This window comes from Cyanistes caeruleus, chromosome 6 (assembly GCF_971803275.1).
Source record: "Cyanistes caeruleus chromosome 6, bCyaCae1.hap1.1, whole genome shotgun sequence".
NCBI classification, from domain to species: Eukaryota; Metazoa; Chordata; class Aves; order Passeriformes; family Paridae; genus Cyanistes; species Cyanistes caeruleus.
Genome location: NC_141706.1, coordinates 5705758 through 5731299, shown reverse-complemented (window position 1 = coordinate 5731299; position 25542 = coordinate 5705758). Strand labels below are relative to the sequence as shown.

General features: G+C 52.5%; 2 protein-coding genes across 2 annotated transcripts in view; one reads left to right on the top strand and one right to left on the bottom strand.

The window, feature by feature from the left end:
* Positions 1–25542, top strand: part of PLEKHG3 (pleckstrin homology and RhoGEF domain containing G3) — a 49254-nt gene that overhangs the window by 15534 nt on the left and 8178 nt on the right. The gene's annotated exons all lie outside the window — the stretch shown is intronic.
* NUP160 (nucleoporin 160) lies at positions 376–25526 on the bottom strand. Its single transcript, XM_086894651.1, has 36 exons — positions 25315–25526; positions 23782–24345; positions 23406–23616; positions 22240–22462; positions 22080–22158; positions 20964–21078; positions 20134–20292; positions 19183–19260; positions 18543–18640; positions 17898–17982; positions 17597–17665; positions 16878–16961; positions 16289–16459; positions 16105–16204; positions 14798–14963; positions 14149–14264; positions 13890–14050; positions 12628–12761; positions 12287–12357; positions 10646–10805; positions 10121–10190; positions 7432–7530; positions 7084–7203; positions 6289–6384; positions 6100–6194; positions 5375–5471; positions 5180–5285; positions 4902–5062; positions 4312–4372; positions 3101–3211; positions 2008–2131; positions 1694–1795; positions 1322–1463; positions 1016–1141; positions 832–936; positions 376–737 (listed from the first exon to the last, which is right to left on the bottom strand). Exons 2-36 carry the CDS (start codon positions 23982–23984, stop codon positions 651–653), a joined length of 4185 nt encoding a protein of 1394 aa, XP_086750777.1. The 5' UTR covers positions 23985–24345; positions 25315–25526; the 3' UTR covers positions 376–650.

Here is a 25542-nt window from a genome sequence, read left to right as displayed (position 1 = left end):
CGGGGGGTGGAGCCTGCGCGAGACGCGCTCCCTATGGATGGGGACGAGCCGGAGGTTACGGCCCCATCCGGACCTGAGGCTCCGTCCTGCGCTATAGCACGGTCCCGCCCCTTGATCCCGGAGCCCCTACAGCCCTGTGCTGCCCTCCGGGCTTGTGGTCAAATGCTATCCTATAGCATAATCCTATAGTTCTTCTTGGGGACTATAGCCCCTTATTATCCTATACCCCCTTCCCCTGAGCTATATCCACTGGGTATCATATATCTCCATCCCTCCCTGTATCTATCTCAGCCCTAGGGCAAGGGCGGTATGGAGATGATCCCTGGATAGGAGCACCACAGTTCTTGCTTTTCCCACCACATCCTTACGCACACCTCAAATAACACTTCCATTTTATTAAAGTTGATCCAAAAACATACCAATAAATAAAAGAAATTCCCAACAGTTCCATGTCTGGAGGAGGCAGAGAACAAAGGGGTGCTATGGCCACACTGCCCAGCTCTGTTGCTCACCCACTGGCCTCAAAAGGGACAGTGAGGGGACACACCCATCGGCACTCCACCTCCCTCAACCGGATCCTTGTGGAAAAACAATGGGTAAAACCAGCACCGCGGGGTGAGATGGTGACACTCCTGGGGATGTCACCTGGACTAGGGCCGGCAGTACAGGCGCTCCATGGTGGCCACGCTGACCTTCTGCTGGTAGTCCTCCATCCTGTCGTTCAGCTTCTCATAGAGCTGGGAGAGGCAAGAGTCACGAGGGATCCCACCCTATCCCACCACCCAGCCCACCCTGTTCCCCCATCCCGGTGCTTGGGAGCTCGGTACCCACCACGACGCTGTTCTCGCTGGCGCTGCTCTCCCGCAGCGCCTGCAGCAGCTGGTCAATGGCAGTGTAGGGAAGCCACATCGTGGGGGATGATGGGGACAGTGGGACCTGGAATGGACAGGAACCCTCACATCATGTCCCCCAAGGAACATCCTGCCACATCCCAACAGTGATGAGGTAAGCTCACCTCGATCCCAAAATACTGGTGCCCTTTGCCCAGCACAGCGTCCACGTACTCCAGGACCAAATCCACGGCCTCCTCCAGCAGATCATAGTTCAGGTACAGGCGCAGCAGCTCGGCAGCATCCACTTCCTGCCAGAAAGAGGAAAACTCAGCCAGGGAATCTGACCAGGACTGGGACCACACCAAGAGAACCTGCTCTGAGCCTCGGTACCGGGCATGGAGCACCTGGCAGGTGTCTATTGGAGTGAGGGTGACCCAGCAGTTCTAGAATTTCAGGGTTTTTGGGGACAGCTGTCTCCCTGTTCTCACCTTGTAGCTGTTAATGAGCCAGTTGGGCAGAGGTATCCCGTGTGCCAGGAGCTTGTTGATGACGCAGCGATGGTACAGGCTGTTCTGCGATGGGTAACGCTCCAAGTAGGATGACAGCAGCCTCCAGGCTTCATCTGTGGCACTGCAAAGAAACAATTCCCCGTGGAACACATGCCAGCAGCTCCTGCCCCTCCTGTGAGGCCCAGAGTGTGCTCCAGGTGATGTGGGGACAGGGTGGAAGCACAGCTCTCCCCACGTCCTGTGCCCACAGTTCTGGCCTTAGGGATTTTGTAAGGACCTGTAACCCTCTGGATTCACACAGAGCTCCTGTCTCCAGATCCTTCTCCTCCAAAACTGTGGAGAAATACCTACCTGGACTCTTTGGTGGTGACCAGTGCTGAGAGTTGGTTGGCTGCCAACCAGTCCCAGGCCTTCGCCTGTGCCGCTTCCCCTCCCAGCTGGAGCTTGATGCACCTGCATGACCAAAAGGCATGGGAAGGCGGGTCCCCCCAGAGCCCAGCCCCTTCCCAACAGCATCAAAACCACCCCTTGCAGGACTGTTCTCAACGAACAACCCAGCTGGACCGGCAGGAAAAAACGGCTCTTGGTCAAGTTCCACGCCACACCCGAGCCCCTGCATCCTTCCATCCCCGCATCCCCTGACAGGGGAGGGCACCCAGACGTACTTGAAGGTCAGGCCCTCAAAGATGGGCGTCAAGGGCAGCTTGAAGGTTTGGCAGAGGGTGATGGCCGAGTCGAAGAGCCCAGCCCGGACCAGCAGAGACACCGTTTCCTCAGGGGTGGAATTGCCTGAAGGGGAGGAAGAGCAGGTAAAGCCTCCCTGAGGAACACCCCAGTGCTCACCAGGACCTCGCCCTGTGTTACTCATTGAGAGAGATGCAGCAGCAGGGTGCCAACAGCCTCCAACACCCTGCAGCAGTGCTCTTCAATCCATGGCTGGAGGCTTTCCTGGCCTCTGGAGCATCCCATGAGCCCAGGAGCTATCCCTGAAGGGACTGGACAGAGCAGCTGTGACCCACAGAGCTGTCCCTGATGGAGAGGGACTGAAGAGGGACACAGGTAGCAACACATGGTAGGCAAATGCTGCTGCTGTTTGGAATCATTGAATTGTTAATGTTGGAAAAAGATGCCCAAGATCATTGAGGTTAGGGAGGGGACAGCCTCATCACAGGTCTGTATCCAAGCAAACAATGCATCAGCTCTGCCAGCACAGAAACTGTGGCACTCGGCTCCCTGCGTCACCACTCTGACCTCAAAGCAGCTGTTCCATCCTTTCCCTGCAATCCCACACTGGGAAGTCGCCTCCTCCTGACATTTAGAAGGGAAAGATGGGGATGTGTTGTGTAACTTCTACCAGAGATACTAAAAGACTCCAGGTGGGATAGTTACACCTTCCTGCTCCCCAGAAAGGAACAACTTTCACAACTTTTTGACTCCATTCCATGAAGCAGGATTGTCCAGGAAAATACATTATTCATCAACTAAAGAGGTTGGATTTGATGATCTTGGAGGTCTTCTCAAACCTTAATAATTCTATGCTTCCATGATTTCCAAAATGCCTTTTTTTGTCCCAACTCTACTGCAGAGGTTGGAAAAGCCAAAAAAAGGTGGAAAACTTAAAACTGGTTCTCCTGATGTTCATCTCAGAACCTGCTGAAGTCAGTGGCCGGATTTCATGGCAGGGATGGGAATTTGATGGTCCCTGGCAGCTTCTGGGTTTGCCTCTGGGACAGGACAGAGTGGCTGAAAACCCCTCACCTGCCACAGCTGCTGCCGACACGTCGTGTTCCACCAGGGTCAGCCGGATCCGCGCCAGCAGACATTCCCTCTCCAAATCCTCCAGCTCCAGGATCTCGATCTGGTGAGTGGCTGGAACAGATGGATACTGGGCTCTCAGTACTTAAAAAAGGGCTCTTTGGCCACTGTGCAGAATGTCTTGCAATCACAGAATGGTGAGTGGCTGGAAGGGACCTTAAAACTCATCCACTTACAAGGGTAAGGACACCTTCCACTATGCCAGGCTGCTCCAAGCCCTGACCGACCTGACCTCGGACACTGCCAGGGATGGGGCAGCCACAGCTTCTTTGGGCAACCTGTGCCAGGGCCTCAGCACACTCCTAGGGAAGAATGTCTTCCCAACATTCCATTTAGACCCACCCTCTGTCAGTGTGAAGCCATTCCCCCTCGTCCTGGCATTCCATCCCTTGTTCAAATCCCCTCTCCAACTCTCTTGGAGCCCCCTTAGGCACTGAAGAGCCTCTGAGGTCTCCCTAGAGCCCTTGTAAGAGCATCTCTACAGCCCTCTGCCATCCTAAGAGGATTTGTACCCCAAAAAAGCACCAAAAGAATGATCAGGATTTGCTGACTCTTCCCTGCTCCCTTGACTGCTTATGTCCTTGATACCATCCTCCTGCTCCTCCTCCTCCAGATGTTAGATAATATTTGGGAACAGCTGCTGCTTTGCCTGCCAGGCACATGCCACAAAGAGAAAAAAAAAAAAAAACCCTCTTCAGAAAAGTCAGGTTTAAAAATACCTGACCTTAAATTTTCCTACTGGAACACTGAGGATAACCTGATCCCACATCCTGGGCTGTGGCAGATGCAGGCAGAGCTTATTCCTACACAGGATTTCCAAGGGCACAAACAGCCTTTAACAACTAGAAATTGCCTCAAAAAGCTGGTTTTGTTTTAAATTACAAGTTACTTCCACTGAAAAAATGAGCTGTCAAGGCATCAAGCTGTTAGAAGCAGGCACAGGAGCTCCTTGGGGAATAGCTGTTCCCTTGGGGAAATTACTGTATTCCTTGGGGAATACGGCAGGCGTGTTGCAACTGGGGGACACTGGGAGAGTTATTGACCTTAAAATCCCACAAATTATTGATTTGGTGGAGGCAGGAGCTGCTCTGAGCCATCTCACAGCTCACATGGGAGCTGCAGAGCCATGGGAAGGACCAGGACTGGGCACTTACTGGGAACAGCCATGCACTCCCCATCGTGGCTCCTCTTCGGGGATGCTCCCGGGCGCTCGTACTTGCAGGAAAAAGCAGAAAGAGGATTTTACCCACCTGGTTTCTGAAGGACAAATCATTGACAGGATAAATCCCAACAAGACCTCTCCATTTCAAACCCAGATTTGGACCAGGGAAGATGTACAGTCCCTTGGGAACTCAGGTTACTTTATCCCTGGCTATCAGGAACATCAGGATCAGGTGACCAGGCTACAGCCACCACCTCCCTGAGTCCTGAATGGAATTTGAAACACAACCCCTGTTACACTAACACTCCTCTGGACTGGTATTCCAGCTGTTCACACTTCCTAAAACATTTGCTGTCTTAACACAAGGTAATACACTCCTCTGTCTACCCACCAGCCCATTCACAACAGTTTTCATGCTTCCCCCCCCACCCTAGAGAGATGGGAACGGCACAAGGGTGACGGATAGGGTCGATGAGAAGGGCAAGACAGTTGGCCATGAGCAGCAGACTAAGAAGTCCAATGTCTCTGCTCCCATCAGAAAGGATTTTGGAAGCTCCTTTCCAGGAAGCTCAGCATTCTTACCACAGCTCCAGAGGCTGGCTGCACTATCCAGGCGTATTCCGGGCGGATCAACCGCAGGCAGTTAATGGCAGCCAGGAAACAATTTCCCTGTTTCTGGAGCCCTCGCAGCGTCCGCACCTCCCTGCCCAGCCGCATGCCGTACTCAAACATCACCGTTCCAGCTGAAAACAGGGAAAAGTGCATCAGCCAACAGCCTGGAGAGGCCACACAGCTGGCAGGGGCAGGGAAAGGGTGTCCCAGGCGGGTGGGCAGGTACAAGGTGCCGTCCCAAGCTTTACCTTTCCGGTAGTTGTGCCGGTACACGTGGAAGGCGTAGAGCAGCTCGTAGTAGTTGTGAGTCATCAGATCCACGGCCCGAGCGTGGGACTCGATGATCCCAACGACCTGCAGCACATGGAGGCTCCAGTGGGTCCATAATCCCTTTAAAGGGAGGGTTGTGCTCCCCCCTCCACAAGCCGTGATCCCAGGATTACCTCATTGTGAAGGTTCACGTAAGGGAATTCCACCAGGTCCTGGAGCTGGGATCGCTCGCAGAGAACCACCACTAGCTGGCGTAGGCAGTCCAGCTGCCTGCAGAGGGAAGCACAACCCTTTGGAGGAGCAGGAATAAACCCAGGAGCACGAACAAACCCGGGATTTGAGCCACAAACAACCAATTTGTGACAAGCTCCTGCTTCTGGATGAGCTCTGCAGGCTTTTTCCTGGCTTAGAACCAATTTAAACCTTCAAGTTTCTCCTGTGCTGGAAACAGATCCTCTGGAAAGGCCTCTCAGGACGGCAGTCTCCCTCCCTCAATCAGTTAAAAAGCATTCCTATTTCTCCCCTGTTATTCTAACATTTTTCTCTGCTAGGATAAAGCTTTTTCTACCCAGTTCATTTTCCAAACTGAAAACTCAACACTATATCTTTTCTTTATTAAACAAAATCAACTTAGCTCCCATAGCTTCTAAACATAGAATGCTACACATGATCCTTCAGTCTCTTCCCTGTTTTTTCCCCTCCCATTTTCCTCTTTTGAGAGGATGCCAATCCCAGGCATCCTTCAGAACATCCAAAATGAATTCTACATTTTTAAACCCACCTCTACACATTAACCTAATGCAGCAGTAGTTCCCTCCCCTGAAGTGTCATTTTCCTTTCAGTTTCATGGAAAAATGGGACCATGGACCTCCAACAAATGCTTAAGCTTGTCACCTACCTGCCTGGATCCGGGTTTTGCGTTAAGGCTACATAGGCTTCGCTATTGTGCCCCAAATCCAGATGATGTTTGAAGATGCAGGTCCTCAAAGTAGCCTGAAAACAGCACAAATCAGTTATAAAACCGACCAGCAATTCCTGTGGAAGAGGTTTCTGAAGAAACAGCTTGCTGGGAAGGAAGTGGCTGTACCTGGCTTCTCCAATCATCTGCTGATTCCATGATAGCCAGGGTGGCCAGCTCAATGACCAGCTCCGGCAAACCCAGCATCTCCAACAAGCGAAGGACCTGGTGGGGGAAGAATACTCCACTGAAGAGTTGGCAGGAGGGTTTTTTGTTGTTGTTTTTTCTTTAGGGGCTGTTCCAGCCCCTAAAGATTTTTAAGGGATTCGACTTTAAAAGGGAGTATTTGGGTAAATCACAGCAATCTGGATGAAATCCCAGCACAACAGGACCAGGTTATGGCTTCTCTGGAAGATTCACCTCTGTACATGGGGGATTTTTGAAGCATTACAGCATTAATGATTAGTTTTCTGGATCCTAAATCCAGGGAATCCCTCACCAAAAGCCCAGCTCCAGGCTCGCAGCCTGCTTGAACCATGGCATTATACAGAAGAAAGATCCTATCTCAAATCAAACATATTCATTTTAATTTGCCTCAGAGCTTAGTAACCTTTGCCTTAGGCAGCATCTTACATCGAGCCTGGACTTGTCTGGCTTCTGCTCCCTGCAGCTGGATCTCATCCTGCCTTTTTCTGCTGGATAACAAAGTCCTCAGCTATTAGGAAACCAATAGATGGAAAGTACCTAAATTTCACACAATCAGCTTGTCATTACCCCCAGAGTAAAGAAAGTACAGATGTTTCACATTCCAAAAGCTAAAGTTTTCTGAGGCTCAAGTCAATTTCCCCAAAGCCAGAGATTGAGCAGGAATTCCCTCTCCAGTGTGGAAGGACTTGGTGCCAGTTTACCTGCTCAGGACCGTACCTTGTTGTAGTACTGCAGGCGTGGCGTGGAGACCACCTCACCCTCCTCGGGCTGGATCAGCCTGTCCAGGAACTCCTCTCTTCCCACCTCAGAGGCAGCTTGGCAGAAGCAATCCAAAGCCTGGAAGCAGACCTGGAATCAGCTTGCTGTGCCTTCAGGGACTGATCCACCTGCTGTACAGGTGAGGGGACAATACTGCCTGTCCCAAGCTCATGAGATCACACTGGCTGGTCCAATCCCATCCTTTCCAAAGCAAGCAGAGCTTGGGAAAGATGTTTCCCGTGCAACTTCCTCCCTCCCAAGGGAAAAGGTCCCAGACCCTGGGAAGGAGATGAGGGAAAGCCTTACCTTGTGCCCTTCACCCATGACGAGGTAGCACCTGCCCATCATGAAGCAGCAGGAGCCCATGTTCACGTGGCACCATGGCTGCAGCAGTCGGATGTATTCCTATGGGAGAGAAGGAACAGGAGTTTGGATTCAGGTCAGCGCTCACTTGTGATCTGCAGGCACCCAGAACCAGCAAGTTTTTGGTGGCCTCTTTAGCTGCTGTGCTCAGACAAATCCTGCTTCTCCAGCCCGAGGGCTGGTCTTTCCAGCCCTAAAGTCCCTTGGATGCACTGATCATGAAATCCTGGTATGGTTTGAGTTGGAAGGGAACCCTTAAGCCCATCCAGACCCACATCCCTGTGAAAGGCAGGGACATCTTCCATTAGACCAGGCTGCTCCAAGTCCTGTCCAGACTGGCCTTGGACCCTTCCAGGGATGAGGGAGCCACAGCTTCTTTGGGAAACCTGTGCCAGGGCCTCAGCACAAGAAAGCATTTTTTTCCAGTATCCCATCTAGCCCTGCTCTCTCTCAATATGAAGCCATTCCCCCCTGTCCTGTCAGTCCAGGTCCATGTCCAAAGCCCCTCTCCAGCTCTCTTGGAGCCCCTTTAGGCACTGGAAGATGCTCCCAGGAGACCATGAAGCCTTCTCTTCTCCAGGCTGAATATTCCCAGCTCTCTGACCTCCCCAGAGCAGAGCTGCTCCAGCCCTGTAAAAGGGGAGATACCCCCCACATGCTCCTGGGGAAAAACTGCTTTAAACAGCTCCACTATCTGTATGAAGCACCTTAGAAACACCTCCCAACATGCCCAAAAATCAGACAGGATTCTTCCTACATCCTGTTGCAGGGAACTGCAGGGGAAATGTGGACAGAACGTGGAGAGCAGAGCAAAAGCTGCAGTACAATGGGCAAGGCAGGTGCTAGGAGGGGAATACCTGTGCAGGAGAGGGCCAGCAGCCAAGGAAGCACATGGATTACAGCATGTGGGAGGGAGAGCCGATGGCACTGAGGGCACAGATGAAATGAGATGACCCAGCCTGGGCCTGTGCCATCAGTGCATCCTCGTCATCCTTGGAGAAGCAGCCATGTCCTGCTAGCAGGGCCATGGGACTCAGCAGGAACTGGGAGGAGAAACCAGGACTTGGAAGTCAAGTCAGCTCTACAGGTGCACAAACCACCAGCACCTCTTGCCTCGCCTTTCCTGGCCATGAGTCCTCTCAAAACCACGTGGTGACGCACCTGGAGCCCGGATTCACTGCCTGGATTAGCAGCTACAAGGGACAAATCCTGCTCCAGCTTGTCACACACAATGAGCAGCACGGAGAGGCTTGGCCTGTGTCCCAGGCCTCTGCTCTGTCACCAGACCGTCCCCGTGCCCGCCTGCTCCTTGCAAGGAGCTTCCTGTACCCCCACAGTTCAGGTCACCATGCTCACAGCAAAGCTGCTGTTATCTCCCCAGGGTCAAGGCACTTAATCCAAGTTTCCGTGACCAGCTGGGGTCAGGGAGAGGAACAGAAGGCAGTGGGGAGGAGGAGGAGCCGGGCTCTGCGGAGATAAAAGCCTGGAGGAGACACCAGCGAGGCGAAAGAAATGCAAGGAGATTCAAAGCTTGCACATATGCCAGGAGGGAGAAGATGCTGCTCCAGTCTTGGCATTTCCTGGCTCAAAAGCTCTGAAGAATTGAAATTCTTCTCTCAATTCTATTCAGCAACAACACAAAAGGAAGCAATTCAGCCCCAGGTATGAGGGGCAGGGAAGATAAAAGGTTCTGCTGAAAAACAGGTCGTCACTAACAGCCTGCCTGGCTCTGGTGCCTCCAGGAATGCCCAGACTGGGATAAAGCATCACGTGGAGCTGCAGACAAGGAATTGTGCAGGTCAGAACTTGAGCACAAGCAACTCCAGATTGCTTAAAGACATTTAAGAAATAGATGAGCCCTTTCTGGGCTGAAGAAATCCTTCTGAAGCCAGATCCCATGGGCAATCATGGGCAAAGGCGGTACAAGAAAGGCTGTGGGCACATCAGCAGCCAACAAGCTCTAGGATTGCTGGGATATTTACACAGGCTGGGATATTTAAACAGGCTCTGCAAAGGTGTTTCAGGAGTGTGGCATCACAAAGTCAGACAAGCCCTGGGAGAATAAACTCCTCCATGGAAAGGGAATAGCATAAACCTGAGTATCTGGATGCTCTTGAAAACAGATTAAAGAGAAAAATGAAGATGATTCCCCCATGGCAGGGGAGTGGAATGAGATGAACTTTAAGGTCCTTTCCAACCCAAACTGTTCTGGGATTCCACAGTCTTAAATCACTCCCCATCAGACACACTGTTGCACTGTCTCAGCTCAGAGAGCAGTGATTACGGGTGGTGGTTTTCAACTGTAACAGGGGAGATTGACATTGGATATTGGGAAGAAATTCTTCCCTGTGAAGGTGGGGAGGCCCTGGCACAGGCTGCCCAGAGAAACTGTGGCTGTCCCCATCCCTGGAAGTATCCAAGACCAGTCTGGACAGGGCTTGGAGCAACCTGGGATAGTGGACAGTATCGCTGTCCATGGCAGGAGGTGGAACTGAACGAACTCTGAAGTCACTTCCAACCCAAACCATTCCAGGATTTCATGACTGGGGGAAGGCAGAATTCCAGCACTTGGAAAGACAATGTTTTGGGGAATTTTCCAGCACCTGTGAGAGGGCTGGCATGATGCACTCACCTGGAGCTGGGTGTACTGACAGCTCCCCATCAGGCACTCTGGGAAGAGGAAGCTGGGATTGCTGGGCCATCTGAGCAGAGGTTAAGGAACACAGGACCATCCAGTCTGGAGAGCTTGGAGAACTAGTCTGGAAGTCAACATGCCTCTCACGCTCCGTTTGTGGGGGGAAAGGAGAGAAGATTAAGCTGCTCATTATACAAATCATTATTCTGTAATAAGATTTATCCATATTAGAACAAAATCACCAGTACATCTAATCCCCAACTCCTGTTACCCTTCCAAATCCCCCAGCATCCCGCCCCACCAAGTCAAGTAGTGAGAGCTCAAGGGCTTAAAGTCAAAAACTCAAATCCTTTATCGTGCACCTAAACAGGATGAAATCTGCGAAATCTTAAAATACCCACAAATCCCATTAATGCTAACAACCTCCCTCCTTCAGGAGGCTTGTCTTTGAAATTTGGGGGTGGAAAACTGATTTTGGAACGGCAGGCGGCTCAGTGGCAATGGAATCACAGACAAGGATACAGGAGAGGCAGAAAATCAGCCACTATTGAGGTGATAAGGTGAGGCCAATTCAAGCTTGTCTCAGCCAAAGAGGTGTTGGGTTGCAGGAAGAGTCGGGATATGATGTGTTTTCTGGCCACTTCCTGAAAGAAGAGCTCCACGATTGTTTGAGGGCCGGATACTAAAAGTACAAATTAAAGGAACAGTGAGTAGAGAGCATGCAGCAGAGATCCCAGGTTTTCCACCCTGTCCTGTGCTCATCAGCCCAAACAGCACAGATTAAGTCAGGGCAAAACAAAAGCACGTTCCATACTCCAGCTTGTTGGTTTTGGATTTCTCCTGCCGTCTGGTTAAGTCAGAGGGAGCAGCAGGAGATCAAAGTGCCCCATCCTGCAGTGTTTATTAACCACAGCTCAATTAAAACACACAAAAAAAGGGCTCTGCTCCCTCTCCACTTGTTATTCCCAGCCCAGCTGCAGCTTTCTAGCACGACAGGGCTGAGGGAGTGCTGAGCTGGCTGTTCCATTCCCTCCCTCCTCATTCCAGCATCCCAAAAATCCCCCCTTACTGACTGTTCCCGACGCCTCTTCCCGAGCTGCCACCTCCTTCCCTACGTTTCACATATTTTTCCCTAAAGAACAGTGGCCAAACAGGACTTTCCTCACGAGCCAGCCAAGAAATAACCCACGACACCGGCACACACAAAGGGTGTTTTCAACTTCCCTGACATTTCCAGCTGCCTCCTGCACCCAGGCTCTCCGTCAGGGAGAGCTCGGGCTCTGAGGATCACTGATGTCAGAAAGTGGAGGACGCTCTTTCCCAGCTCACACGTGGCACTGCTGCCTGTTTGTCCCAGATTTCCCCAGCTCCCTCTGAAGTATCTCAGCCTCCAAGTGCTGACTAGTCACAGCAGGCTCTTACCTGCATGCTTCCTTCCCATCCTTGTTCACCTCCTCCCTCTGGAACCACTTCAAGGCCCACATTTCCCTAATTAAAGCTGCCTTATATTCTCCCAATAAAAAACGAACCCAAAAGTTACATCTTTGCAGCAAAACTTAAAAAATATGAACCAAATATCAGCTGCAATGTTTTGGGGAGGTATTTCCACATTTTCAAACACGTTCTGAGCAAGTACTTGTACATTCTCATGCTCCCCTGAGCTGCAGCTCTTGGATGCTGTGGGGTAAAGGCTGGAGAGCAGGACAGTCTGGATGGAGCAGGCTGCTCTGAGCAACTCCAGCTAGTGGAAGGTGTTCCTGAATGGTTCCAGGGGTGGAACTGGAGGAACTTTAAGGTCCTTCCAACCCAAGCCACTCCAGGATTCTGTGACAGATGTAGTCTGAGCTACTACAGCCACTGTAAAGTACATGAGGGCTAAGTTTGGCTGATGCTGCCAGGGTTAGAATGAGAACTTTTTGGCTGAGTGAGGCATTCCCATCCTTCTCAGGCTGAGAGTAAAATCCGAGTTCAAGACTCCAAGATCCTTTGTTGCTGTGGTTTTTTTTTTGTTGTTGTTGTTGACAGCCTGACTAACATCCCCACTTAAATCAGGGTCATTCAACCACACAGTCCATTAGCTCCCTGCATAAAGCACTTCCCTCAGGTGGCAGAGACAGGCTTAAATAACAGAAAGGGAGAGCTGATGATCCGTGGACACCTTACCCAGTTTGTGTGGTGTCAGAGCAGTGGTGTCTGCTAACTCCAACACGGAGAGATGCTGCAGATTAGATTCCCTAGGGAAGAAAGGAGCCATCAGTGAAGAGACAACAAAACGCCTCCTGCTTTAATTGTGCTCATTGTTCAACTCCCACGGAGCACAGAACAGCGAGGCCTCGCAGGGCAGATTTAGCACAAGGCAGAGTCAGCTCAGAACTTGGAAGGGAAAAAACCCTCCCCAGTGCTCCTGGAGCGATACTCCCACAGCAAGCACCTGCTTTCCACACCAGGAAGGGCATTTCAGGTGGATTAAGGAGGAATCAAAGCCAGGCCAGGTAGAGACTTACAGCGTGTCCAAGGGGACGTCGGAGGCCAGGCACTGGCTCGCCCACCGGATCAGGAAGTAGGACAGCAGCAGGGGAGAGGTGCGGTGCAGCAAGTCCTGCTGGGACTGGAAGAGCTGTCCCCCTCCCAAAACCATCTGCAAGGAAAGCACAGAGCTTGGCACACTTGGAGCAACGGCAGGACAAGGGCAACCAAAGAGGTTTGTGTCAGGCCCAGCTTGTCCCTTCTGCAAACACCAAGGTGCTCAACAGCCTGGCAGGAGCTCAGCCTTCCAGGGAAGCAGCAGGGCTCTTGCCCCACCTCTGGAAGTGTTCAAGGCCAGATTGGAAGGTGCTTGGAGAAACCTGGCCTAGTGGAAAATGCCCCTGCCCATGTCAGGGGCTTGGAATTAAACAGTCTTTAAAGTCCCTTCCAACCCAAAGTATTCCAGGATTGCTGTCCCTGAGACTGAAAATAATGGTTTTGCTGCAGAGATCACGTTAGAGTCTCCATAAACTCCAGCAAAGAACACGAGTCACAGGAGATGAAACAATCTGAGCTTTCAAAGGACACAGGTATGCCAAGGTGGGAAAGCAGCAGGTCACATGTCTCATGGTCTGGGAGAACCCAGCTCCAGAGGGCACCTTGCAATCCACTTTAAATGCTACCAGGACAACCTTGTACAGGAAAAAGGGATTTATTTTCAAACAGGAAACTCCTGGCTATTTCTAAGTAAATAATATTGGTTTAAACAAGGCTGTCCCTGTCTGGGGACTTGTTCTGTATCCCTGTGTCCCTGTGAGCAGCAACATGCCTCACGTGGCCTCAGGCCTGATGGGACAGACCCAAACCAGTCCATCCCACCACTCCAAACACAGCTACCGTCGTGGGGGCTGCTTGCTCTGGCTGGAGCAGCTTCCAAGGGGCTGAAACTGCAGCCTTGGAGTGTGCAGCCACAGAATGGAGCTGCCATCAGTGCTGGGAGAGCGATGGGAGGGTAGCTGGGAAAGCTGCATGTGTGCTGATTCACACAGGAGGCTGGAATTCATGCCCTCCTTCCACAAATACAGCTTGGCTTCCTGCTTCCTGGATGTTCACCCAGGAATAAAGGGAATTAGGCTGCTTTGCTTAGGAAGACAAAACCAGCTGGAGAGAGCAGGACCTGCCCAAGCCTCGGGCTATTCCAACAGCCTTGTGGGAAGAGACAGAGCTCCGCCCTGCACCACCAGCAGAACCCCACAGGATTCCCAAATCCCGGGGCGTGGCAGCCGGGGGCTGCACTCACGGGATCTCCGAGGCGCAGCAGGAGCTGCTGGAGGATGAGCAGGTCCCGGCAGAGGAGGAAGCGGACGGTGCAGATCTTGGCCACTCCCCCGCACACCACGTTCCCTGCGGTGGTGCTGCCGAACAGCTGGGACAGGCTCATGCGCAGCGCCAGGTGAGGACCTGCGGGGAAAACCAGCCAGGTGAGGCAGGAGCCACACAGGCAGGAACAATTCCCAGGGTAAGGACACTTCCTAGTGTTTCCCAGAAAGAGCTTTCACCTCTTTCCATCTCAGCGTCTGTCTCATAGTCCATCTCTCGGATGAGCAATCCAATGGCATGGATGGGGTTCCTGATCTCCTGCAGTTTGCTGTGGATATCCTCCATCACATTTTCCCTGCAAAATCAAAAAGATGGTCATCATCACGAACGGCAACCTGAGGTTCCAACTGAAGAGGGCTCCCTTACACTCCCTTCCAGCGAGGATCAGTATCTGATCAGCCTGGACATTCCTAACTGGAATCTTTGGCTAGCTTGTGAGTTTTATTACAGCGCCTGCAGGGACAGGTCTATTTATTCCACTGCCTCAGGCTACCAGGAAATAACAGCCAGATAGTTGGCATTCCACAAGGAAACGATTTCAGGTTAGCACAGGAACCACACAGGACCACATGGTTTGACCAAGGCTCTGACCTCTCCCTCCAGGCACTTCTTTCCACACCTAAAAGGAATCTGTCCCTCTTCTCTAGGTTGTGGATGGAAGACCCTGCTAACAACACCAAAGCACGGTCCTCATCCCCGGAAAAGTCTCCTGCAGCACAGGGCAAGGAGCCCACACATCTCAAACGCCCTTGGATGTCAAGCAAGGACGGCTCTGGACAATCCCAGCTCAGCCACCCTGAGAAGCTTCTGGAAAACACATCTCCTTACGTGTCATTAGCTATCAAGTCCTCCAGGATCTGCTCTGCAGCCTTTTCTGGAGGCTGGAGGCGGGAGCAGGCCATTTCCATGATGAATGCCATTTCCATGGAAATTGATTCTCCGATCAGGCGAAGGCACTGGACAAGACAGACAACATCACGAGACATCTCCAAATCTGCAATGAAAGAATCTAACTGTGTATTTTCCAAGAGATTTCCAAGGGAAGGTGGGAAGACCATGCAAAAGCCAGTTAGTTCAGCTCCTATCACCAGTAACAGCAGACTGGTCCCAGTTCCCTGTGCCAAACCTTCCCCAATAACAATGAGGCTAAATTAAAGCTCAGGAGTTGATAAGGGAAAGATTTGGGATTTATTGTTTGGAAAATAAAAAATGATGCAACAATAAAAAAATCTAATTCCCTCCAAGGAATCTGTTCCAACCACAGGTTGAAAGAAAATAATTAGTGCAAAAAAATATATCCTGGAGAAAATGTCTCAGCTTGGCTCTGCAATTCTTTATGGGTGAGATTTTAAATTAAATCCCATTTTTTGAGACTGTGACTGTTTAAAACAGCCAGGGCAGGAACTGCTGGGGCTCCCAAATCCAGCCCAGGCCTCCAGCTTTCCTTCCCTCTGCTCCACAAAAAGCTCAACCAATGGGCGATGATCCTGCTTTATAAAAATATATAAAAATCACTCAAGCACGAAAGTGGAGCTTAGGTAACATTTTCCATTGCCTTTTTCTTAGTGAAACGGCATTCCAGGGCCAGCAAAGCACAGAGGGCACTGTGGTGACAATATTAATGACATGTTTTCCATACTCTGGCATTCACTTCCTGGAGACAAGGAACAGCACGGCCCCTCTCCAAAGCTGATGTGAAAACATCTCGTAAATTCTGGAATGGTTTGGGTTGCAATGGACTTTAAAGCCCATTCAGTCCCACCCCCTGCCATGGGCAGGGACACCTTCCACTATCCCAGATTGCTCCAAACCCTGTCCAACTTGGCACTGGACACTTCTGAAGATGAGGCAACCACAGCTTCCTTTGGGCACCTGTGCCAGGGCCTCCCCACCCTCACAGGGAAGAATTTCACCCAACCCAAACAATGCCACAATTCCATGATTCTACTGGCAGCCTTGGCACTACTTTCTAATTGCTGGTGTGAGGCACGACAGCCAAGTTTCACAAAATAAGTATCCCTGCAAAGCCCAAATAAAAATATCTCCATGCAACTGTGTATCAGGAGCTCTTCAAGGCATCTCTATGGAAGCTCCCACATCTCTGACAGGAGGGAATAAACTCCATCTATTCTCACCTTCAAAGATGGCAGCGTCATCCTCGGTCAGGAGGTGCTCGTTGGAGAGGAGATAGAGATGATCAACCAAGGAGCAGGGCACGAGGAAGGACATGGAGCCCTGAAAGGTGAGGAGAAAGTCCTTGAGCTTCCCAAATCCCCTGGAAAAACATGTTCAGGGAATCTCACCACCACCCAGCCTCACCTTCTTTAGCAGGCACACCATGCTGGTGTAGGGGTTCAGGTGCAAGGCCAGGGGCCGGGAAAGAGCTTCCTGGTACTGCAGGCAGCAGGCATAGAACTTGGACCAGAATTCCACCTGCAGCTGCCAAAACTCCTCTGGGGAGCACTCATATTCCGTCACACTGCCCTGGAACTGGTGGTGGCAAAACAAGGGAATCAGGAATGGCCGAGTGAAATAAGAACAGGATAAAACAAGGGAAACTCAGACCCAAAAAGAACATAGGGATCTCTCAGGTAGGTCCCCTAATAATTGTTATTTGGAAGATAATCCCTCTATTTTGGAGTCTCCTCCAAAATGATGAGCAATCACTCTGCATGGTGGTGGTCTGGGCACTGTGTGATGGGTGACCCAAGTGCACACAGGGAGCAGAGACAGGACAGCCAGGATTCCAAAAACCCCAGGCAGGAAGGATGAAGATTTGCACTTTTTAAAAAGTTTCATCATTCCCTTTGGAGAACTAAAGGATAAACCAAGGTGTGGAGTCACTTGGCACCTAGAACATCATGACACCATGTACAAAACAATATCCTGGGAGGAAAATCCATCTCACCTCGTTTTCCACGGCTAAGGTGACCTCTTTCCTTAACTCATCCCATGTCAGATCCATGTGCCTCTCAGTTCCTTGAGAAAAGATCTGCAAAGCAGCACAGGAAACTTGGATTTTAAGGCAAAATAAGTCTCACCAAGGACTGAAGCAGCACTGAGTGAGGTAAAGCAGGACAAGAGCATCAGCCAGCACTTTGTGGGATGGAAGTGTTAAAAGAAAGGTCTGGATGCTAAATTTGGGATACATGGATGTGTGGCAGTGTGCAGCCACCACACCTCAAAGGATTTAAAATCCATGTGATGTGGCACTTGGGGACTTGGGTTAGTGGTGGTCTTGGCAGTGCTGGATGGAACTGTCAGATTCCACCATCTCAGAGAGCTTCTCTGACCTTAGTAATTATTCCATGATTCCGTGACATATCCTGACAAACAGCACCAAAGGGCACCGAGTCCCTGTTCTCCTGGCTAAATCAGCAGGAATGAAAAACAAGCTCAGCAACTTGCTGTGCTGTCCAAAGGGGGAAAAAAATAATTATCTGGATTCCAGGTTCCACCTCTGGCTGTGGGCACACAGCAGCTGCAGCACAGCCCAGCAGCCACCAACTCATTCCAGGGACTCCCCATGAAAACATGCCTGGCAAGAGCTCCAAGGAATCCTGCTGCCTCACATCTAAAGGGCCAGGAAGAGGATGAAAAGAGAGCATCCCAAGCTCTCTCATTTACCTGCAAAGCCTTCTGGATAGCTGCATTAGTGAACCGGCCCGGCATGAAGAGATATTCCAAGTAGATTTCCTGCAAAAAGACCGTTACTTAAGGAAGCTCAAGGATGAGGAGAACGTTTAAGCTGCTGTTTCTGGTCTTTCTTCCCATTCTCAACATCATCCCCTGGATCTATGTTTCTGTCCACACCCTGCTCCAACCTGGGATCAAAAATGGCTTCCTGCACACCCCTGACTTTGTTTATTCCCATTTTTTCTCCTGAGTGGCCTCACTGTTTTTTGGTGCTGTTCTATGGCTGGCTCACCCTGGGGTCCTGATCCTGTCGGACTGTCACCTCCTCCTCAGGGAGCGGCTGCACAAACACCTGGTTCCACTGGCCTGCAACATTCCTGGAAGGAAACAAATCTGGAATCAGCTTGGTATCCACCTGAACCAAACCTGTGGCTTTCATCAGCAAAAACAGCCCTCTGGGTGTGGAAACAGGAGGTCTGTGCAGTGACAAAGGACACATTTTGGCAGGAGAGGTGAACTGTGGTATTCCTAGCCATAAACTGATGGAACAGGTCGGAATCCTTCATTTAAATCAATGTTCTCCCCATCCCACAAGCTTACAAGCAACTCTCAGACTGACCAGTAACTTAATCTCCTAAAATTTGTACACTCACAGCATTTTTCATCCACTGTTCAGCTCCCTGGCTCTGCACCAACCCACCCTCTCAGCTTTATATTCAGGGATGATCCTTTCTCACCACCATCTCCCCAAAACATGCTTTTTCCTGAAAGGGACCATCTGGCTGTTTTAAAGGAGCTGTGGGGAAGCACAGCGCTCCCTCTGCCATGCTCAAACTCCACTTTCAGCAATCCCGCAGCCTGAGTACAAATCTCTAAGTTGAGGAGTTCTGACAGGGTTTTCCTGCAGTTATCCCAGTGATCCACGCCCAAAACTCACTGCTCAAAGTTGATGTATTTCACAACTGTTTGGTTCTCCTCGTTGTGCCACAGTGCCCAGATCTCGGCTGAGGTTAAGGCAAAGTCAACCAGAGTCTCCTAGGAAAGAATGAAAGAGACAATTTCCTTTCTTATCCCCAAATTAAGAGTACAGCAGAGAAAGGTGGGTACTTAACAACAGCAGTACATTCCCTTGTGGAATTTAACAGGCTTTGCGAATTGTTTAGCCTGGAAAAGCAAAGGCTTTGGGGTGAACTAATTGCCCCTTCCAGTACCTGAAGGAAACCTACAAGAAAGATGGAGAGGGACTTCGGACAAGGGCTTGGAGTGACGGGACAAGGGGGAATGGCTCTAAACTGAAAAAAAGGAGATTCAGATGTAATACTGGGAAGCAATTATTTCCTGTGAGGGTGCCGAGGTTGCCCAGAGAAGCTGTGGTTGCCCCATCCCTGAAAGTGTCCAAGGCCAGGTTGGACAGGGTTTGGAGCAACCTGGTCTAGCAGAAGGTGTCTCTGCCTCCTACAGCAGGAGGTTGGAACAAGATGAGCTCTGAGGGGCTCCTTCCAACACAACCATTCCATGACTCTATGATTAAAATCCCAAAGGCCTCTCCTTCCAGGGGGCCAGGCCCCAGCTCTCACCTGCGAGGAGAACAGGGAGGAGATGTGGTCAAGGCTGTAGCGGTTGCTCTCAGTGGTCACCAGCTGGAAGACACAAAACTACAAACACACCTCATAAATCATTTCCTGAAGGACTAGACCAACAATTCTCAGGGAATTTCATCATTCCAGTCCATCTCCCTGCCTGGTGCTAGGGGTAACAGACACCAGAGGACAAGAGGGGTGAGCTGAGCACACCACCGGACCCTCTGCACAGACATGCTGGCTTCACCCTTCTCCCCAAGGACACTCATCCCTGCCTGGCCCTGAAGGACTCCCAGGTCATTCCAAACACTAAACCTGAAAAACTTTAAGACCACCACAGCCAGCACTGCCAGTGACCACAAGATGTGGGAAAAGAAGGAGACTAAGGTGGGAAAGCCCCAGTTCCTCAGCTGCAGGCCTAGCTCTGCATGTTCTTCCCAAAGCAGAGCACTCATGGGACAACAGGACTCATGTTACACACTCTTGTTCTGTGTGGGAATTCCCTGGAGAAAGGGATAAGCTGTCCAACAGATGAGCCTGGTTTGTGCCGTCATTCCCCTCCTGCTAAATTTATCGTTCTCCACAAAAAGTTCTCCCCAAGTTGCAGAAGCATCCACAGGCTCCCAGGAGCCTGGTGTAAACACACCATCAGCATTTCCATGCTTTTAGCTCCTTTTGGACCTTCCCTTTTCCCACGGCACATCCACGCTTTTGGAGCAGGAGGTAAACAAGTGTACTAGCCCTCACAGATCAGCTTAGTCACACAGGGAATTCCACTCCCAAGGCTCGGGCACACACATCCCGCAATGTTGTGAGGGGGAAAATGTTTATTCAGAAAGCGCTGATCCCTCCCAAGGGTCACACATGAAACTTTTCTCTATTTCTTGCCTTCCAAACCCAAGTCTTAGGGGACTCTTCTTGCAGCCTGAAGAGCCCGTGGCTCCATACCTGCCCTCGCTTGGGAGCGTGCATGTAGACTCCCAGGTAAAGGCCCAGGGACTGGGAGAAGGCCAGGCGCAGGCGGTGCCCGGTGCCGGCCGCCAGCCGCAGGTCCCTGCTGACCGGCATGAACTCCAGCAGATCCGCCACCATCAGGCACATCTGATCCTGCAAACAACCAAAGTATCAGGAGAGAGGCTTAGGAAATACTCTGGATTGAGAAAATGCTCATCTCCCTCCTCTCCTTTCCCTTCTGACAACATCTGCCCAGAATTTCCCACAACAGATGTTAATTAAGGATCCATACATTTACCTGAACCGCTCCTTGGCTTCTCCTAGCTCACCTGGGCCCCCTTCCCACCAATCCCACAGGCTGCCGGAGCCCAGGCATGTAGGATAAAGCTTCCCCTCCCTCCCACAGCACATTCCAGTGCCACTGAGCCGTGAAAGCGACGTGCTGCTCCATTAGCTCTGGCACTCAATATCTGGAGCAAGAGGCTTTTATTAACTTCTTGTTGACAAAGACACTTTCATTACTGTTAAAAGCACATGAAAATCCATTTGGGATGGCTCCTTGGGCCTCAGAACACTCCTGCCTGCCTTCCCAAATGCTCCAGTTGGTCTGGAAAAAACAACTCTTATCCCAGGAATGCACCCGGGCAGGAAACCCCTCGCTTCACAGACACTGCTACCCAACACACACCACAACTGTTCTCACATATTGTCCCAAAATCCCAGTGTGGAGAAGCCACAATTTAACGGGAGACAGATCCATGCCAAGCACTCACCCACGATTCCTTGGGCTTCATTTTGCTCCCCCAAACCCAAGTTCTGCTCACCTTGTAGGACCACATCCGGAGCTTATGGTCCTGGCAGAGGGCGAAGAGGACAGCGTCGTGATCCAGGCAGTGCACGGAGAGGCTGACGGGCACATCCGAGGGGCCGCCATCGCCTCTGGAAAACCAGAGGTTACATCAACACCTTCAAAGGAAACTCTCCATCCCTGGAAGTGTCCAAACCCAGCCTGGACACTGGTCTAGTGGAAGGAGTCCTTGCCCTAGGCAGGGGGTGGGACTGGGTGAGCTCTAAGGCCCTTTTCAACTCAAACCATTCCAGGACTTCATGATTTTAAAATCACAGCAGGTGCACAGATCCAAGGCAGTGGAGTTCCACCCCTGCACTTAAATCCAAACAAACCGGTGGGTGAGGTGAGAAGGGAATGTTTCAGCATCCATGGAACAGAGGATGACACCACACCAGTGACACTCAGTTCTCCACTTGCTTTGGCGGAACTGAAGCACATTCTCACCTCCCCATCCCCAGCCGGGTACTTGCAGAACACAGGTGAAGAATCCAGAGGGGAAAAAAGGATCCAAGCAACCCCCAGCATGGATCCTGCCAGCCACTGACAAGGATCCAAGAAGCCATGAGCAAGGATCCTGACAGCCCCCAGCAAGGATTCTGACAGCCCCTAGGCAACATCCCCCAATGGTCAAAGTCACTCAGGGCATCAAGGGACTCACTCCCACTTCCAAGAAAAAGGCCCTAGGATTCAGCTGTGTGCTCTAAGCCACCCTAACAATCCCAACCCTAACGATCCAAATCCACCACAGAGCATCCATGTGATTCCCACACAACCTCTGCTTGTCAGGAATGCGCCTGGCTCCTCAGCACCAGGCCAGAGTAATCCCTAATCCATGCTGGCTGCAAGCCACATCCTGAGCCAATCCTTGGAGGCCAATTACTAGAGAACATATTCACAGACACATGGAATCAGCAGGACCCTGCTAATCCAGCATTCCACTCCCAGCTTCCGTACTCTGATAGCTCCTGTGACCCTGTTAACTTTTTTGGGTGGAGTATTTATAGGTGCCTGTATGACTTGAGCTAAAAATTCCAGGTGAGGGGATCCAAAAGCCAAAATTAGCTCAGTTTATCCATCTCCAGGCATTCACCTGATGGCAGTCGGCATCCAGCCCGTGAGGAAACGCTGCACCACCGAGCTCTGCTTCAATTCCACGACAGAAACACTTCCTTAAAAACAAAAGGAAAATCAAAAATGAAGATCAAACGAAATTCCAAGGCGGGTAAGGGGCTGTAGTGCACAATCCTTACCCTGCACATCGGGAGGAGGCAGCTTAAGGACAAAGATCCCTCCTGAGGCAGAGGGAAGGGCGAAGAGAGCCTCCCCCTCACTGCTCAGCCAGGCTGCAGAGGCCACGGAGTTGGGAGCCAGCCCCGGCACGCTGGGAATCACGTAGTAATTGGAGGGATCCCTGATGTGGATTTTGCTGATATCTGTAAACACAGACTGCACTTGGCTCTCCGTTATCAGCTCCTGGAAGGAAACAGGAGAAAACAGCCTCAAGTTGTGCCCAGGGGAGGTTTAGGTTGGGTATCACAGAAAATTCCTCCATGGAAGGGGTTATCAGGCATTAGAACAGGCTCCAGTGGTGGAGTTCCCATCCCATGGGGACATGGGTGGCCTTGGCAATGCTGGGGAATTGGCTGGACTCCATGATCCTAGAGGATTCCACAAAACATCAAATCCTGATGATATCCTGATATCTAAGGCACAGGATAAAAAAAACCCAAAACCACCAGACACTGATGGAATGACAACTGCATCCTTGATAAAAAGGACTTTTCCAGTAAAAAATCTCAGGGACAGCTCAGAGAAAACCACTAGTGACAAATCCCAGGAAGAGCAGCTCTGCCACAGCACAGGGTCATCATCCCTTGGGAAAGCTCTCCAAAGTTCTAAAACTAGGAAAGAAGCTCTCCAGGAGGGAAGAGGATCCTGGCAAGAAGCAGGCACAAGAGGAAAACCCAGAGCAAATAGGGAGAATCACAGAATCCTGCAATGGTTTCAGTCAGAAGAGACCTTAAAAACCATTCAGTTCCAACCCACAGCCACAAAAAGATGGTAAATGTGATATAAACCCTGCCTAGGATCCATCTGCCACGTGAAATACCAATTCCAACTCAGACAAAACCAGCCTGCAGCCTTCTCAGCTGAGGAAAAAAAAAAGACAATCCAACCAGGAACGATTCGGGAAAAGCTGAGACTCATCCCCTACAGCATCTCAACTCCAGTGTCACCACAGTCCACATGACACAGACTGAAGACCCAGTCAGTTCCTGAGCAAAACACTAATTCCCCACACCTCCACTTTTCTTCTTGTTCCCGATGTATTTTGGGTCACGTACCCCCTTCCCAAGCCCTCCCCGTGGTGACGAGGGTCGCCTGCCCCAGCCCCGGGGGCATTCCCGGCACTCACGCTGCGGTAGAGGCGGGCGGGGTGCGGGAGCAGCAGGCGGTGCACCGTCTGCGCCGTGAGCAGCAGCACCACCAGGTGACTCTGCACCTCGCACAGGTGGATCCCGCCCGGCAGGAACGGGCAGCCCTGGATCCGCAGCCGCACAGCGTTGTTCAGCAGGTTCACGTCCAGGGACTCCTCCACCAGCTCCACCGTGTCCCCCGACGTGCTCCTGCGGGAACAGAGGGGCAGACGTGGACGAGGAGGGTCTGAGAGGGGAGAGACGGGCAGAGAAGAGGGAGATCTGAGAGACGGGAGGGTCTCAGGAGGGTGGGAAGGGAGAGGTGTGGATGAGGAGGGTCGAAGCGAGGCAAGGCGGACGGGGGCGTGCACTCACCATCGCACCCAGCGATTCCTGGTGGCGGCCCCGAGCTGCGCGCTCTCTTGGTAGCAGAAGCCGCCGGCGCTGTCGCTGTAGCGCCCGGCAGGGAGCGGGGCGACGCCGGGGGGGATGAAGACCAGCTCCTGCGGGGGTCGCGGCGGGGCCCGGCCAGCCGCGCTCAGCTCCAGGCAGCTCCGCGCCGCCAGAGCCGCCGCCATCTTGGGCCGCCGCGTTCCCGCCTCGGCCGCGCGGGGCACGACGGGAAGGGGAGGGAGCGGGCGCCCCCTGGCGGGCGGGAGGACGGGGGCAGGAGGGGACAGGGCGCCCCCTGGCGGGAGGAAGGACAGGGGGCAAGAGGAAGAGGAAGGGAGGAGAGAGGAGGGCTGGGGGCAGGAGGGTGGGGAGAGGGTCTGGGGAGAGGGATCTGGGATGGAGATGTGGGAATGGGACTATGGAGAGGGGAGAACGGGGAGAAAATGTGGGGAGGGGCTACAGGGAGAGGGGGAAAAGGAAGGGCTAGAGGGAGAGTGGATGTGGGGAGAAGGTAAGGGGGGTTTGGGGAAGGGGTTTGAGGAGGGTCTATAAAATTTGGCACAGGACATTGGGGGACAGGACAGGACAGGACAGGACAGGACAGGACAGGACAGGAGGTCGGTCTGGTTTAGTGGGGGTGTGTGCCCTCAGCAGCAGCCACCCTGCCAGCTCCTGACACCCACCTGTGCCCATCCCTCATCCCGGCAAAACAGCCACAGCCACATTCCCAGACATGTCCAGCACACTGGACCCAGCCACCGGCAGAGCTCACGTTCCCATACTGGTGAGGGCAGTGGGGACCCCGCCGTCCCATGGATGCCACAATACCACACAGTGCCAGCGCCGGTGCTGGGCCTGGCCAGGCTCCCGCTCTGCTCGGAACAATCCGGCCTTTGAGCGGGATCCAGTGCCGGCGGCACGAGGCGCCTGCCTGTAGAATGGGCCCATTCTGGTGGCAGGTGCCGTGAGGGGCCGGGGGCTCCAGCTGGCCCCCAGCTTTACTGGGGGGGTTGAAACCCCCATGTTGGTGCGGGGAGTTGGAACACAGTTGGATTTGGGGGCTCAGGTGTCACGGCACTGCCAGGGCCATGCACCAGTCATGGAGGGGGCTGAGGTGGGATGGAGGGGCAGTGGGACCAGGCCCCACCCGTGGGCACCCATCCCGGCTTGGCACCGAGGGGTGCCCTGCATCCACCCCGCGGTTGATGGCAATGGGTGTCCATGTCCCTGTGTCCCCACGGGCAGGAATGGGGGCTGTCCATGCCCTTTCGGGTGCCCGTGTCCCCTGGGAAGGGACCCCACGGGTGATCCGGTGCCTGCGGGCTCCAGTCCGCCATGCTCGGTGCACCCTGGGACAGGATCAGGACGTCCCGGGATCGTCTCGGGACTGTGCCTGGACAGTACCGGGACCACGCCAGAAGCACGACTAGTTCGGTACCGGAACAGTACCGGGACCGTGCCGGGACAGTACCTGAGCCATCTCTGGACTGTACCAGGACAGTACCTGGACCATACCTGGACTGTGCCGAGACCGTGTCAGGACCGTACCAAGACTGTACCGGAACCATATCTGGATCCGACCGGGACCGGGACAGTACCGGACCGTGCCCCGCAGTCACGGCCGGGCTCGCTGTGGTAGGGTCCTGCTCCCATTCCCGGGAGTTCCCGTTCCCAGGGCCGGGCGGGGCGGCCGCTGTCCCCGCCCCGGGGCGCTCCCGCCGCTTCCTGCGGGCACGGCCGGGA